General features: G+C 43.9%; 1 protein-coding gene across 2 annotated transcripts; it reads right to left on the reverse strand.

Annotated features, from left to right (window-relative positions):
* Positions 1-10,525, reverse strand: LOC132781062 (hydroxysteroid 11-beta-dehydrogenase 1-like protein). Of its 2 annotated transcripts, none has more exons than XM_060784993.2 (8): positions 10,407-10,525; positions 9,059-9,159; positions 7,254-7,384; positions 4,708-4,819; positions 4,432-4,523; positions 4,166-4,259; positions 3,739-3,904; positions 1-1,267 (listed from the first exon to the last, which is right to left on the reverse strand). In XM_060784993.2, exons 2-8 carry the CDS (start codon positions 9,141-9,143, stop codon positions 1,075-1,077), a joined length of 873 nt encoding a protein of 290 aa, XP_060640976.2. In that variant the 5' UTR covers positions 9,144-9,159; positions 10,407-10,525; the 3' UTR covers positions 1-1,074. The 2 variants fall into 2 exon arrangements, with proteins under 2 accessions (XP_060640976.2, XP_060640977.2); XM_060784994.2 differs by having other exon boundaries at positions 10,428-10,523.
* Between the last annotated feature and the right edge of the window lie 5,138 nt (positions 10,526-15,663).

Consider the following 15,663-nt stretch of genomic DNA (forward strand, 5'->3'; position numbering starts at 1 on the left):
TTCCTGCTCTCATTTCCTTTTTTTTACTTCAAAAATGCATTTGAATCTTGCAGATTTCGGGTTTGTATAGTAGATTCTCGGTTACACAGAACTCTCAAGCAACCAGCGATCATGATTTTAAGTAAAACGTCCTGTATTAAAGGGGGTGGACTGGGTGGTTCTTGGGGGGTCTCTTCTGACTCTATGTTTCTATTATCCAATTTCTCTCTATGGGGTTGGATGGCCATCTGTCGGGAGGGATCAGATTATGTCTTCCTGCATTGATGGGGTTGCACTGGGTGGCCCTTGAAGACCCAGCTCTAGGATTCTATCACTCTATAGCCCTGTTTTCCCATGAACCTGTTCCATGTCTGTTAGTTGGATGGCCATCTGTTGGGAGGGATTGGATTATGTCTTCCTGCACTCATGGAGTTCGACTGGCTGGCCCTTGAAGACACAGCTCTAGGATTCTATCAGTCTATAGCCCTGTTTCCCCATGAACCTGTTCTATGTCTGTTAGCTGGATGGCCATCTGTCGGGAGGGATTGGAGTGTGTCTTCCTGCATTGATGGGGTTGGACTGGTGGCCTTTGAAGACCCCCTCCAGCTCTAGGATTCTATCACCCTATAGCCCTGTTTCTTCTTTGTGGTTTCTGTGAAATGGCACAAGTTTCCTTTGCGTCTTGGGAGAGATCGAATGGTGCCTTCCTACATTCATGGGGTTGTTTCTGGGGGTCCCTTGGGATCTCTACAATCTTATAATCCTGTAGCTGTATGTCACTCCATGATCCTGTGCACGGCTATGAGGTTGGATGGCCCTCTGTCAGGAGGGATTGGATAGTGCCTTTGTTTGAATTGATGGGGTTGGACTTTGGACCTATATACCCCTATTGCCCTCTGTGAACCTACTCATGTCTATGAGGCTGGGTGGCCATCTGTCATGAGGGATCGGAGAGTGTCTTCCTACATTCATGGGGGTCTATAGAATTTGGGGATTCAGTAGTCCTATTTCTCCACGAACCTGCTTGTGTCTGTACAAGGGATGGTCCTCTGTCAGGAAGAATCCTACGTTGAGGGGAGGGGGTTCTCTTCAGGTCTAGGCGCTGGCGGGCTGGTTGACATAGGTGCTGCGGATGAGGGCGTCCCTGTGTTCGGGAAAGAAGTCACGGACCAGGAACAACATCCGCACCGTCCACGGATAGAAGATCTCCTGTGCCCGGGTGGCTCCGCCTTTCACGATGGACAGTGCGGCCTCCGAGGCCGGAGCGGCCGTTATGGTCACCTTGCCCCTGGGACACAACAAGCACAAAGGAAGGTCACATTGGGGGGTGCTCTTCATTCAATAAGGGAGCCTCGTCCAATTAATCCAGCTTAAGGAGCTGGGGAGGTTTGGCTTGGAGAGGAGAAGGTTAAAGGGGGAAACCAGAGCTATGTTTCCATATTGGGAAGAACGCGTCACCGAGGAAGAATGGGCTAGTCTAGTCTAGACTATGATATTATTATTATTATTATTATTATGACATTATATGCTATATTTTATTATTATAATATAATATTATAGTATTATTATAGTATAGAATATATGATCCTATATTTAGTTTTATAGTATAGTCTAATTCATCATCTGGTATTGTAATGTATTATTAGTATTATTAAATAATAATAATATGTACTACTATCATTATCTAAGGCAGGTATGGGTAAACCCAGGCCCGGGGGCCAGATGTGGCCCCTTGGGGTCTTTTCTCAGCCCCCGCTCTCTCACAAACCTATCCTTCATTCTTCCTCTTTCTCCTTCCCTTTCATGCTTTTCTTTCCTTCCTTCTTCTTTCCCTCCTCTTTCCCTCCCCCACTTCCCTCCATCTTTCTCCTTCCTTTCTTCCTTCCTTCCCTTTTGTCTTTTCTTCCTATTCTCTTTTCTCCCTCCTTCTCCCTCTCTCCATTTCCTTCCACCCTTTCATGCTTTTTCCCTTCCATTCCTTCCACCCTTTCCTCCTTCCCTTCCTTGCTCCCTTTCTTTCCATCCTTTCGTCCTTCTTTCCTTCTCTCTTCCCTTCCTTCCCTTTCCTTTCATCCATCCTTTCGTCCTTCCTTCCATCCATCCATCCATCCATCCATCTCTTCCCTTCCTTCCGTTCCACCCTTTTGCCCTTCACTTTTTCCTTCCTCCTTCCCTCCCTTCTTTCCATCCTCCTCTTCTATCCTTTCATTCTTCTCTCCTTCCTTCCCTTTTCTTTCCCTTTCCTTTCTCCTTACCTCCCTCCCTTCACTCCCTCTTTATCCTACCATCCTTCTCCTCCACCCTTTCATCTTCCCTTCCTTCCCTTTTGTCTTTTCTTCTTTCCCTCTTTCCTCTCTCCTTCCCTCTTTCTCCTTTCATCCTTCCTTCCATCTCTCTTTCCTTCTTTCCCTTCCTTCCTTCCATTACCAGGCAACTGCTAGCATGCGGCCCTCAAGTTAGAAAGTTTGCTTATGTCTGATCATAGGTATAATATAATGTATCTGCCTGCCAGTGTATTATTATTACAAAATAATAATAATAGTAAGTTTCATGTATTATCATTTAAGGTATAAATATTTATAAGCCAGTATGTATTATTATTACATAACAATATAATAAATTCCATGTATTATCATCTGGTATTATAATGTATTATTATTATTATTAAGTAATAATAATAAATATTACTTTCATCATCTAAGGTATTATACATAATATATCTGTGAATGTATTATTACATAATAAGAAGAAATTTTGTTTATTATCATCATCATCATCATCATCTAAGGTATTATAATATATTATTAAAGGCCCCTGGTGGTGCAGCGGGTTAAGCTGCTGAACTTGCTGACCGAAAGGTTAGCTGTTCGAATCCGGGGAATGGGGTGAACTCCCATTAGGCCCGCTTCTGCCAACCTAGCAGTTTGAAAACATGTGAGTAGATGAATAGCTACCGCTCCGGCAGGAAGGTAATGGCACTCCATGCAGTCATGCTGGCCACATGACCTTGGAGGTGTTCACAGACAACACCAGCTCTTTGGCTTACAAATGGAGATGAGCACCACCTCCCAGAGTCGGACACAACTAGTCTTAATGTCAGGGGAAACCTTTACCTTTTTAAAATAATATGTATTATTATTATCATCATTTCTACAGTAATACTAACATATTATAATATTACCGATAATATAGAATAACATATAATGATAATACTATTTTATTATTGTATATTTGCACATTTGAAGTTGTAATGTTTTAATTGTGAGCCGTTTTGAATCTCTGTATAAAGAGATAAATATCAATAAATAAATATTATTGTATATTATTACTATATATTATGATATGACATATATTGTTATATTATAGCATAATTATATTATTACATTATAATATTATTATAGTATTGTATTATATATTAGGATATTATCTCTTCCAACTCTCTATCTATCTATCTATCTATCTATCTAATGGGGTTGGACTAGTTGGCCCTTGGGGGTCTCTCCCAACTCTAGGATTCTATCTCTATCTATCTATCTATCTATCTATCTATCGGGGCGGACTAGATGGCTCTTGAGGTCTCTTCTTACTCTAGGATTCTATCTGTCTATCTATCTATCTATCTATCTATCTCTATCTATCTATCTATCTCTATCTCTATCTCTCTATCTATCTATCTATCTATCTATCTATCTGAGGGAGCTGGACTGGACGGCCCTTGGTGTTTCCTTCTGACTTGAGGACCATCTGCCTGAAACTCACTTCGTTTTGTTGATGGCCGACTCGGTGTCGATGAGGCCCAAGAAGCAGAGTGTGATGCTGATCTCTTTCTGCTGCATGACCAGTTCATGGCGCAAGGAGCCAAAAAAACCCTCCAGGGCAAACTTGGTGGCCGAGTAGGAAGCCACGAAGGGGGTGGACACTCTCCCTGGAAAGGAAAAAAATACTAAATACTGCATCACAGTGGAGGAGGTTTTTCTTTGTGCTTTGCTTAGGAGAATAACTCAGTGAAGCGATTCAGGAAGGATGAGGGAAGGGGACAGGAGAGCCATGTCTCCATCTTTGAAGGAAGGAAGGAAGTCCCATGGAAGAGGACAGGACAAGCCTTATTTCCCTGCAGGATTCCTTCGCACTGGCCAATTGCTGGTCGGTCTCTGGGAGTGGTAGTTTCCCAAGGGCACTCACTCACCTGCCAAGGAGGAGACCACCACTAGCGAACCTTTGCTTTCTGCCAAGGCAGGAAGAGCCGCTGAGGAGAGGGCCACATAGCTGAAGAAGTTCACCTGGAAGGGAGGGAAATATGATTATTATTAATAATATATTATTATTATTATTATTAATGATATTAATAATAATAATAATTCTGTTGGGTGGATTTGGATTGTGACTTCCTGCCTAGCAGAAGGGGGTTGGACTGGATGGCCTTTGGAGGGCCCTCCCAAATCCCAGCCGCACCTGCATGAGCCAACGCAGATGGTCCATGTCTCCGGCCCACATCTCAAAAGGGCTCGAGCCAATATGGTTGAGGACCACAAAATCCAGCCCCCCTAAAAAAAGAAGGATGGGAGGGAAAAGCAGATCTGTCATTGGCAGAAAGCGATAAAAAACCAGGTTCAAACTGTTTCCCCAATTGCTCTGTACAGTGTGAACCCAAGAGTTAGTTAGGATCGTGTTGAAGTACTACACTTTGACACCTCTTGGGAGTTGTAGTTTTGGGGTTTGAGGACCCACCGAGTTCCTCCAAGGCAAAATGGACCAGCTTTTCTGGCTCTGCGGGAGAAGCCATATCTGCGATGAAGTAGATGGCCTTCTTGGCTCCCAGCTCCAGGCATTTGGCCATCACCTGGACAAAAGGAAAAGGAACAACCGCCATTTATGGACTTCTTCAACCAAGAGAAATTCAGCTATTAGCGATGGGGATGGTTCCTAGTGCAATTGGTTCGCTGTACCATCCATGGCTTGAAAGTATTTCTGAAAAACCCCAAAATTCAACCTTAGTTTTGCCATTTTATATGTATCGTTCACCACTGCATATAATGGGAGTTGAGAATCCATGGATTTGGGGATCCACGAGGGTCCTAATACCCAACACAAACAGATATTGGTATCCATGGGGGTCCTGGAATTGGACCCAATCAGGTAATGATATCCATAGGGGCCCTAGGACACAACCCAACCAGATATTGGTATCTATGGGGGTCCTGGAATCAGACCCAATTACGTATTGGTATCCATAGGAACCCTAGAACACAACCCTAACCAGATATTGGTATTCCTGGGAGCCCTATAACCCAATCCAACCAGATATCAATAACCACGGGGACCTAGAACTGAACTCAAATAGACTTTGGTATCAACTGGAGCTCTAGAACCCAATCCAACTGTCACACAGCAGGGCTGGAAAGGCACCTTTAAACCAATCTCACACTCCAGAGCTCAGTTATAAGCAAAGCAGTTTATTAAGGTATAAATGTAACTTCAGCAAAAATGATAGGATGTCAATATAAAATATAATCCATGTAACACAAGGCACTTAGGAAGACTTGGAAGCAATAATCCATGAGACCAGAATGTAAGCAAGATCTTTAAACTGGACTCTTGACAGAACACAGCAACCGAGAAGATCAGAAGTACAAGATCCAAAAATACATGAATCCATGAAACCACTTGATTCTTGAAGTAATACAGGAAACCAGGAAAACACGTGATACTTAGAACATGTGTCCATGAATCCCATACCATGAGAGGAACAAGAGAGAGGAACTTTGAGCATGTTAATTCTATCCAGATGTTGATTCAGCTAAAGCAGTGGTTCTCAACCTTTCTAATGCCGTGAGCCCTAAATACAGTTCCTCATGTTGTGGTGACCCCCAACCATATTTTTGTTGCTACTTCATAACTGCTACTGTTATGAATTGTAATGTAAATATCTGATATGCAGGATGTATTTTCATTGTTACAGATTGAACATAATTAAAGCATTGTGATTAATGATAAAAACAATATGTTTGGGGGAGTATAAACAACGGATGAAGGGATTTGAAGTACCTTCAACCAATTCAGCTCTGACTTCCACAGCCCAATGAGACCCCCACGAATTACAGACCTGGACCATTGGCAGGCCTCTTCCCTCACGCGCCTGCCAATGTCGGGAGAGGGACGCCATTGGCAAGGACTTCTCCTGGCAGCTGTGACTGCACCCTCTCCCAAGGCCTCGATCTCTTGGGACCTTTTTGGTGCACTGTGGAGGGCGCATGGGGCCTGCAGAATGCGGGGCCTAAGGAGGCAGTGCCGTGACCCTCTGGAATTGCCAAATGACCCCTCCAGGGGTCACGACTCCCAGGTTGAGAACCACTGCTCTAAAGGATAGCCCAAATCAAATTTGCTTTGTACCTAAAAAACTATGTCTCAAGAGGGCCTTTTCTCATTAAGAGCCACTGTGAAGAGCGCCTTCCTTCAGCTGCCTCTGTTGACAAATTGCTCTTCTCCTATCTAACTCAGGGGACTCTACATCTGCAATTACCACATTCTGATCAGAGTCTGACCGTGGTTCTCTGGAAAAAGCTAGCTCAGGCCTGCCAGCCTCTGAATCTGTCTCCAACTGGAAATCCACTGCTGGCCTAACATTCCCAGAATCCCCAGCCCCATCAGGTATAGAACCAGACTCCTGTGAGTCTACAAAGGCTTGCTCAATGTCCTCTAAAACCTCAGGCAGTGACACAATCACATGCTGAACCACAACACCAACCAGGTATTGGTATCAATGAGGGTCTGGGAATCAAACCCAATCAGATACTGGTATCAATGAGAGCCCTAGAACTGAATATTAATATGCATGGGAGTCTTAGAAACTACCCAACCTGATAATGATAATTCAAGGAGTCCTGAAACCCAACCCAACCAGATCTTGGCATCCATGGGAGTCCTAGAATCGGATACTGCTATTCATTGAGGTTCTGGAACCCAACCCAACATTGGTATCCATGGGAGCTCTGTCACCAAAATTTGTATCAATATGGGCACTAGAAATAAGCCCAACCAGACATAGGTATCCACTGGGTTTCTAGAACCCAACACAAACATTAATATCTAAGGCGGTCCTAGAACCAAACCTAACTAAACATAGGTATCCTTGGGAGTCCTCGAACCAGACGCAGTCCGGTATTGGAATCCATGGGGGCCTTAGAACCAGATATTTGTATGCATGGAGGTTCTAGAACTCAACCCAAGCTCTATCTTTCCCCAATCCCAGACTTTGAATCTGGATGTGTTCTCACTTTCTGCAGCACGGCCTCCCTCCGGGCGGTGAGGACAATTTGCGCCCCGAACCGAGCGTAATGGTAGGCCATTTGTTCCCCGATCCCATCGCTGGCACCAGTCAAGAGAACCCGGGCCCCGGAAAGGCTGCCTGGGAGAAAAAAAGAAATACGGCCAAAGGGGAAAGCAGAGTACCGTATATACTTGAATATAAGCCGAGATTTTCAGCCCTTTTTAAGGCTGAAAAAGCCCCCCCTCGGCTTATATTCAAGTGAAGATCTTGCTGGGAAGTCATGGGGCTGAAATAAGCCCTTGTTTCAGCGCCACAACTTCCCACCAAGACCCTCACCTCTCCACCCAGCAGAGTTGCTGTGCCGAGAGAGGAGGAGAGGAAGGCACGCAGCGACTCCTTCCCACTCAGCACCAGGGAAGTTAGAGGAAAAGGAAAAATGGGAAAGAAGGAATGTAAGAGAAGGAAAGAAAGGAAAAATGGGAAAGAAAGAAAGAACAGTTGGACTGCTCTGCCAAGAGGAAAAGCCACACGCCTTCCTCTCCTCTCATGCACCTTCCTCTCCTCTCGCGCACCTTCCTCTCATGCCTTCTCCTCCTCCTCTCACACATCTTCCTCTCCTCCTCTCGTGCACCTTCCTCTTTTCCTCTCTTCCACCTTCCCCTTTTCCTCTCTTGTGCACCTTCCTCTTCTCCTCTCACGCCTCCTCCTGTCTCGTGTACCTTCCTCTTCTCCTCTCTCACACACCTTCATCTCCTCCTTGCAACTTCCTCTCCTCCTCTCATGCCTTTCTCTCCGTTTGCAATAGGATAACTTTTCCTTATTCATATACACACAGCATTTCCCCAAAATGTATAGTTAAAATAAACTATGCTGATTATTGGAAGGATACATAAGCATATTTACATTAAAAAAGGTTAGAATAATGATTTAATCATAGTTGGACAGTCTTAAATTACAGTTTTATGTAAACATTCAAAAATATTTAACCTACTGATCTTAATTAATGTAATTTTATTGTCATCCGACCACAGAATTCGGCTAGATAAGGCCACAAGGCTGTTATATTTAATCATATTTCTAACTGAATTGATTTAATGATTTTAACTGTATGCAGTTATTGGTTTTATTATGTACACATGGAGGCATCAAATCGTTGCTGGCTGGAAGCCGCCTTGAGTCCCCGTCCCCCCGGGGGGTTGAAAAGGGCGGGGTATGAATATTTGAAATAATTAATACAAATATTTGAAATAAATAAATAATCTATTTTAACTTCAAAATGTACCAGTAGCTGCTGCATTCCCCCCCCCCCCCCCAAATCGGCTTACACTCAAGTCAATGTGTTTTCCTTCCCAGTATTTTGTGCTAAAATTAGGTGCCTCAGCTTATATTTGGGTTGGCTGATACTTGTGTATATACGGTATTTTGCCTGCCAACAAGTGCCGGCCTTCATTGGGTCTTAGAGTTGGCAGGGAAACCCATTTATTTTTATTTTATTTACTATGCTTATATACCGCAATTCTCAGCCTACTGGCGACTCATTGCGGTGTACAACATGAAAAGGTGCAAAAAACAACATACAATAAAATAATCCACAATACATAATTATCAACATCATCAAAACATCATCCTTACTACAAGATCATTCCGAGTCGTCTCATCGTCAAATTCACAATCCGATACCATTTCCGTAATTCCATTCCTACGGTCAAGTTACCAGTCATTGCACTTCTATTCATGGGCCGTGCCAGGCAGGCAGGGGACACCATCCAAGCCCTCCTGACAGATGGCCACCCATTCCTCTGCAGCTCCTACCTGGCTCGAAGGTGTCTCTCCAGGAGAAGGCCACCCAAACAGCTGCAATGCCAAGGACCGAGAGCAGAAGCCTGGTGGCCCTCATCTTCCTTCTCTCAAGCCTGGAAAGGATGGCAAGGGTCAGAAACTGATCAGAGGATACAAAGGGCGGGTGCCTCCCACACCCTGCATGCCAACGGGTGTGTGCTTTGAGGAGAGAGAGAGGCCCTGAACTGGGAATCAACTCCATGGAGGACTGCCAAAAGGAGCCTCTTCTAAGGCAGGATCTGCACTGATTGTGTAATGTAGCTTGGAACTGCATTACATGGATAGCATAGACCCATAGAATGCAGTCTAACTGTGTGATAGGAGTCAACACAGACCATGCAATGCATTCAGCTGCATTACAGGACTCTACACTGACCATAGAATGTATTGAACTACATTATATGAATCTACACTGGCCATATAATGCATTGAATTCAATTACTGGACTATATGCTGACTGTAGAATGCACTGAAGTACATTATAGGAATCTATGCTGAATTGAGCTGCATTATAGGGTCTACACTTACCATATAATGTATTGAACTATATAACAGGAGACTACATACACCATAGAATACACTGAACTGCATTATAGGACTCTACACTGACCATAGAATGCATTGAACTGTATTATAGGACTTTACATTGATCATTGAATGCACTGAGCTGCACTATAAGACTCTACGCTGACCATAGCATGCATTGAATTACATTACAGGAATCTACACTGACCATAGAATGCATTGAACTACAGTATAGGACACCATTCTCATGCAGTCTAACTGTATGACAGGAGTGTGCTGACCATAGAATGCATTGAACTGCATTATAGATTTCTATGGTGACCATAGAATGCATTAAACCGCATTGTAGGACTCTACGCTGACCATAGAATGCATTGAACTACATTATAGGAACCTACACTGGCAATATAATGCATTGAACTACTTTATAGGAACCTACACTGGCAATAAAATGCATTGATCTACATTATAGGAACCTACACTGCCAATATAATGCACTGAACTACATTATAGGACTCTACGCTGACCATAGAATGCATTGAGCTGCATTATAGGGTCTACACTTTGCACAGAATGCACTGAACTGTACAATAGAGAGTATACCCACTATATAATGCATCGAACTGCATGATAGGCGTCTATATTGCATTATTTGGCAGTGTAGATTCGCCCTCAAGGCCTCAGGAAACATTTAACAGAAAACCCAAAACGCAGAAACCTGTCTATATAAGATCAACATGAACTAGTTCAGCATAACGCCATATTTCTACTTTAGGGTATAAAGAATTTTAAATACTTTAAAATTCAATTGCTGCACCGAAATTCTGGATTCTCCTCCTTGTTTACAAAAAGTTTAACAGAGGACTGAAAACGATGTTGTCCCCGGAAGACTGGCGCGACCTTAAATGTGGCGCGACCTTAAGGAAGTAGGGAACGCCCCCTTCGCAGGCAGGGTGGGGAAAAACATGATTCCGCTCACGCATGCGCACGGCACCCCGCTCAAACATGCACAACCTCGCGCATGCGCAGAACGGGCCCATTGGTTACCATTAGAACATGAAATATAATAATAAACCTTCATAGAGACTTTAGAAGCAAAAATAATACATTACAATGCATGCACAAACCCACATATATACACATACATACACACAAAACAAATATACACAAACTGGGCACAGCAATGCGTGGCACGGGACGGCTAGTTATTCATAAAAAGGGTCACCCCGAACCCATAGTAACCCTAAGGTTTCCTTCATCAAATGAATATTTATTTATTGTGTCAGTGCAACCAGTCGATTATATTACAATTCTAACAGAACAAAGCAAAAAAAAAAAAACAAAACAGACAAAATACGAAAATTGTGAGTTTGGTAGTTGATTAAATGTCCTTTGACCAGTATCTGGCCACTTGGAGTGCCTCTGGGGTTGCCGCAAGGAGGTCCTCCATTGTGCATGTGGCAGGGCTCAGGTTGCATTGCAGCAGGTGGTCAGTGGTTTGCTCTTCTCCACACTCGCATGTCGTGGATTCCACTTTGTAGCCCCATTTCTCAAGGTTGGCTCTGCATCTTGTGGTGCCAGAACGCAGTCTGTTCAGCGCCTTCCAAGTCGTCCAGTCTTCTGTGTGCCCAGGGGGGAGTCTCTCATCTGGTATCACCCACGGATTGAGGTGCTGGGTTTGAGCCTGCCACTTTTGGACTCTCGCTTGCTGAGGTGTTCCGGCGAGTCTCTGTAGATCTTAGAAAACTATTTCTAGATTTAAGTCGTTGACATGCTGGCTGATACTCAAACGGGATGAGCTGGAGATGTCTCTGTCTTGGTCCTTTCACTATTGGCTGCTACTTCCCGGCGGATGTCAGGTGGTGCAATACCGGCTAAGCAGTGTAATTTCTCCAGTGGTGTAGGGCGCAGACACCCCGTGATAATGCGGCATGTCTCATTAAGAGCCACATCCACTGTTTTAGTGTGGTGAGATGTGTTCCACACTGGGCATGCATACTCAGCGGCAGAGTAGCATAGCGCAAGGGCAGATGTCTTCACTGTGTCTGCTTGTGATCCCCAGGTTGTGCCAGTCAGCTTTCATATGATATTGTTTCTAGCACCCACTTTTTGCTTGATGTTCAGGCAGTGCTTCTTGTAGGTCAGAGCACGGTCCAGAGTGACTCCCAGGTATTTGGGTGTGCTGCAATGCTCCAGTGGGATTCCTTCCCAGGTGATCCTCAGAGCTCGCAATGCTTGTCTGTTCTTGAGATGAAAAGCACATGTCTGTGTTTTAGATGGGTTGGGGATCAGTTGGTTTTCCCTGTAATAGGCAGTAAGAGCACCTAGAGCTTCGGAGAGCTTCTGTTCAACCACCTCAAAGCTCCTTGCTTGAGCAGTAATGGCACGATCATCAGCATAGATGAAACTCTCTGTCCCTTCTGGCAGTGGCTGGTCATTTGTGTAAATGTTGAACATGGATGGAGCAAAACACGCTCCCCTGAGGCAGGCCGTTCTTCTGTTTCCGCCATCTGCTTCTCTGGCCCTGGAACTCAACAAAGAAGCTCCTGTTTTGTAGGAGGTTTCCTATGAGGCGGGTGAGGTGGTAGTCCTCTGTGATATTATACATTTTTCTCAGGAGGAGGCGGTGGTTCACAGTATCATAGGCTGCTGACAGGTCTATGAAGACAGCTCCTGTGATCTGCTGCCTTTCAAAACCATCTTCTATGTGCTGAGTCAGGTTCAACACTTGCGATGTGCAGCTTTTGCCTTTTCTGAAGCCAGCTTGCTGTGGGATCAGACAAGGGTCTATTTTTTCTGTAATTCTATGCAAAATAAGTCTCTCCAGAACTTTGTAGAGGTGGCACAGCAGGGAGATCGGTCTGTAGCTTTTTGGGTCATTACGGTCTTTGCCTGGCTTCAGGATGGCGATGACTCTTGCTTTCCTCCAGATTTTGGGGATCTGACAGGATGCAGTGCAGTTGTTCATCAGCTCCAGCAGCCAGCGCCTTGCTTTTGGACCAAAGTTCTTGATTTGTTCCATCCGTAGATCATCCAGGCCAGCTGCTTTGCCATTTTTACATTTATTTAGAGCCATGTCCAATTCAGTAGATGTAAAGGGTTCATGAAGGTTGTTGTTCTCAATCTCTGGTTGTCTGGCTATTGGTTTCTTTCCTACTTTGGTGGCAAAGTTGGGTTTCCCATTCTTCAAGAGTTGGTGTGCTATCTGGTCTGCCTTTATGTTGGCATGGGTATGAGTTTGTGAGGGGTCGTTGCTCAACCGTCTCAGCAGTCTCCATGCCTTCTGGCTGCTCCTGCCCATGTCGACCTCTGTGATCAGCTTTATCCACTGTTCTTTCTTGGCTTCAGAGATGGAGGACACAATGCTCTGCGCTGCCTGAAGGGTTTGCTCACTAAATGGGTCTTCGTTGTGGAGCCTGTAATAGTTTTCCAACGAGGCAGCTGTTTCAGGAGTAATGCCCTGAAGGTAGTGGGTTCTGCAGCCTCTCAGTATCAAGGCCCGTGAGCAGGTTTTCACGATTTCAATAAAATGCTCGTATTCCTCAGGGATTGGCACGGTCGATGTGATCATGTCATCTAACATGTCTGAGAATTTAGTTCAATCTGCCTTTTTGAAGTTGAATCTTTGTTTAAATCGAACTTCCTGAGGCCTTATAGTTGGGAACAGTTGGCATACTATTGGTCGGTGCTGTGTGTTTGGTATTGGTGGTCCCACTGATTTGGTGCATTGCTGTACGATGCTGTCGCTCACAAATAAGAGGTCTGGGTTATAACCTCGGTGCCATCTCCCGCTGTTGTAGGATGGTGGGAGCTTGCTATCATGGATGAGTGATAGTTTGTGCAGTCCAGACCAGGAGAGGACAGCCTCTCCATTTTTATCCTCTTGAGCATAGCCCCATACATGGCTATGGCTGTTGAAGTCACCAATTACTACCGCCCTTTGGTGCCTATCAAAATTCTCGGGAGAGGAGAAGAAGAACTCTTCATTTGGGGGCTTGTACACAGAGGTGATGGTGATGTTATTAAGCTCTACTGTTAGGACTTCGATATTGTTTTCTTCAGTGTTGTGGGCACTGCTGACTTGGAGGCCTGGTTTGACAAAGACAGAAGCGACCAGCATGCAAGCAAGCAAGCAAAACAACCAGCGGTCCTTTTCAGGACCAACCATGACAATAATGTCAATCAACATTGAAGGTATGTCAGCTGCCAAAGAACAACTGCTCTATGAACTGTGCCGAGATAAGAAATGCGATGTGCTGTGTGTCCAAGAAACACACAGGGATGGACAACAGAAACGACCCAAAGTCCCAGGAATGGTCTTAGTAGTGGAAAGACCACATGCGCAGTATGGAAGCGCCTCAAATGAATGACATGATGTGACACTACAATACCCTTTTGAGAAAGAGAGGGGAATATGGGATTGGAGGGGGGAAAGGACAAGTTCCTCCTCGATCAAATGCCCAGTATAGAAAAACCCATTGAGTCTCGTTTCCTTACTGGTTTTTGGTTGTTGTTTCTTTTGTGGGGGGAGGCCTTAGAACAGAGAATAATGGGTTCCTTTAGTCGAGAAACAGCACAGAAATCAAATTAATTCCCCCAAAGGTTGCAGGAATTATGCAAAACTCACTTCTTACAAGGACAAAACAACCTATGCAACCAATCCATATGGAAGTGAGAGCGAGCTTTTTGACTGTAAATTTGGTTTTATTTTTGAGATTTTTTTTTGAAGTTTTAGTTTATTATTATGTTGTAAATTTATATATTTCACAATATAAACTCTCTCTTTTTATTTATACATATACATGCACACACACACACACATATATATCTCCCTCTCTTATTTCTTACATTTTGAATACCTATATATATATATATATACACACACACACACACACACACACCCCTATATAGGTGCCTTTCCAGAATAAGGAAACTCCTAGCATTATGTCCCAACGCACTTTATTAAAGATCTAGGATATCTGCATGCCCATCCCCCTCCAAACACCCCACCTTGTCATGCCCAGCATTTTTAATTTTAATTATTACATTTGGCCCGGCCATTATTTTTAATTGCTTCATTGGATGTTGTTAATGTATTGCTATTCTTTGCTATTGCTTTGTTTTTTGAGTTATTGTGTTGTTGTTTTATTGTTGTATTTGGGCTCGGCCTCTTGTAAGCCGCACCGAGTCCTTCGGGAGATGGTAGCGGGGTACAAATAAAGGATTATTATTATTATTATTATTATTATTATTATTATTATACATATGCCCAATATCTATATCTAATATTATGATTGGGTTGTTGTAGGTTTTTTCGGGCTGTATGGCCATGGTCTAGAGACATTCTCTCCTGACGTTTCGCCTGCATCTATGGCAAGCATCCTCAGAGGTAATGCTTATGAGGATGCTTGCCATAGATGCAGGCGAAACGTCAGGAGAGAATGCCTTTAGACCATGGCCATACAGCCCGAAAAAACCTACAACACCACAGTGATTCCGGCCATGAAAGCCTTCGACAATATTATGATTATTATACACACACACACATATATATGAGAGTCCTGCTTATCCGACGCCCCCCTTTACCTCCAGCATTTCCCCTTCTATTAAAGGAGCACTCTTCAACAGTCTCTCTATTCCCAATAAGTGAAAAAGGGCAGGAGGAGGAGGAGGAGGAGGAGGAGGGAGGAAAGCTGTGATTTCCACGCACTTCCTGCTGGGCCCCTCTAGCCCTCAGGTGTTGCCTTGCCTTAATTCTTAATTCTGAGTCCCTGTTGTTAGTATTCTAGGTGTCTAGCGCCACATCGGACAGATAACAGTAGGAGACTCTGTATTATCCGACATTTTCGTTTATCCGACATTCTGACGGCTCATTTATGTTGGATAAGCAAGACTACTGTGTGTGTGTGTGTGTGTGTATGGCCTTTATTATTACTTACATTTTGAATACTTATATATATATAGAGAGAGAGAGACATCCATGTGTATATAGAGATATATAGCTTATATTGTGAATATTAGTGAATTATATACAGAGAGCTCCTGCTTTTAGC

This window comes from Anolis sagrei, chromosome X (genome assembly GCF_037176765.1).
Source record: "Anolis sagrei isolate rAnoSag1 chromosome X, rAnoSag1.mat, whole genome shotgun sequence".
Lineage (NCBI taxonomy): Eukaryota > Metazoa > Chordata > Lepidosauria > Squamata > Dactyloidae > Anolis > Anolis sagrei.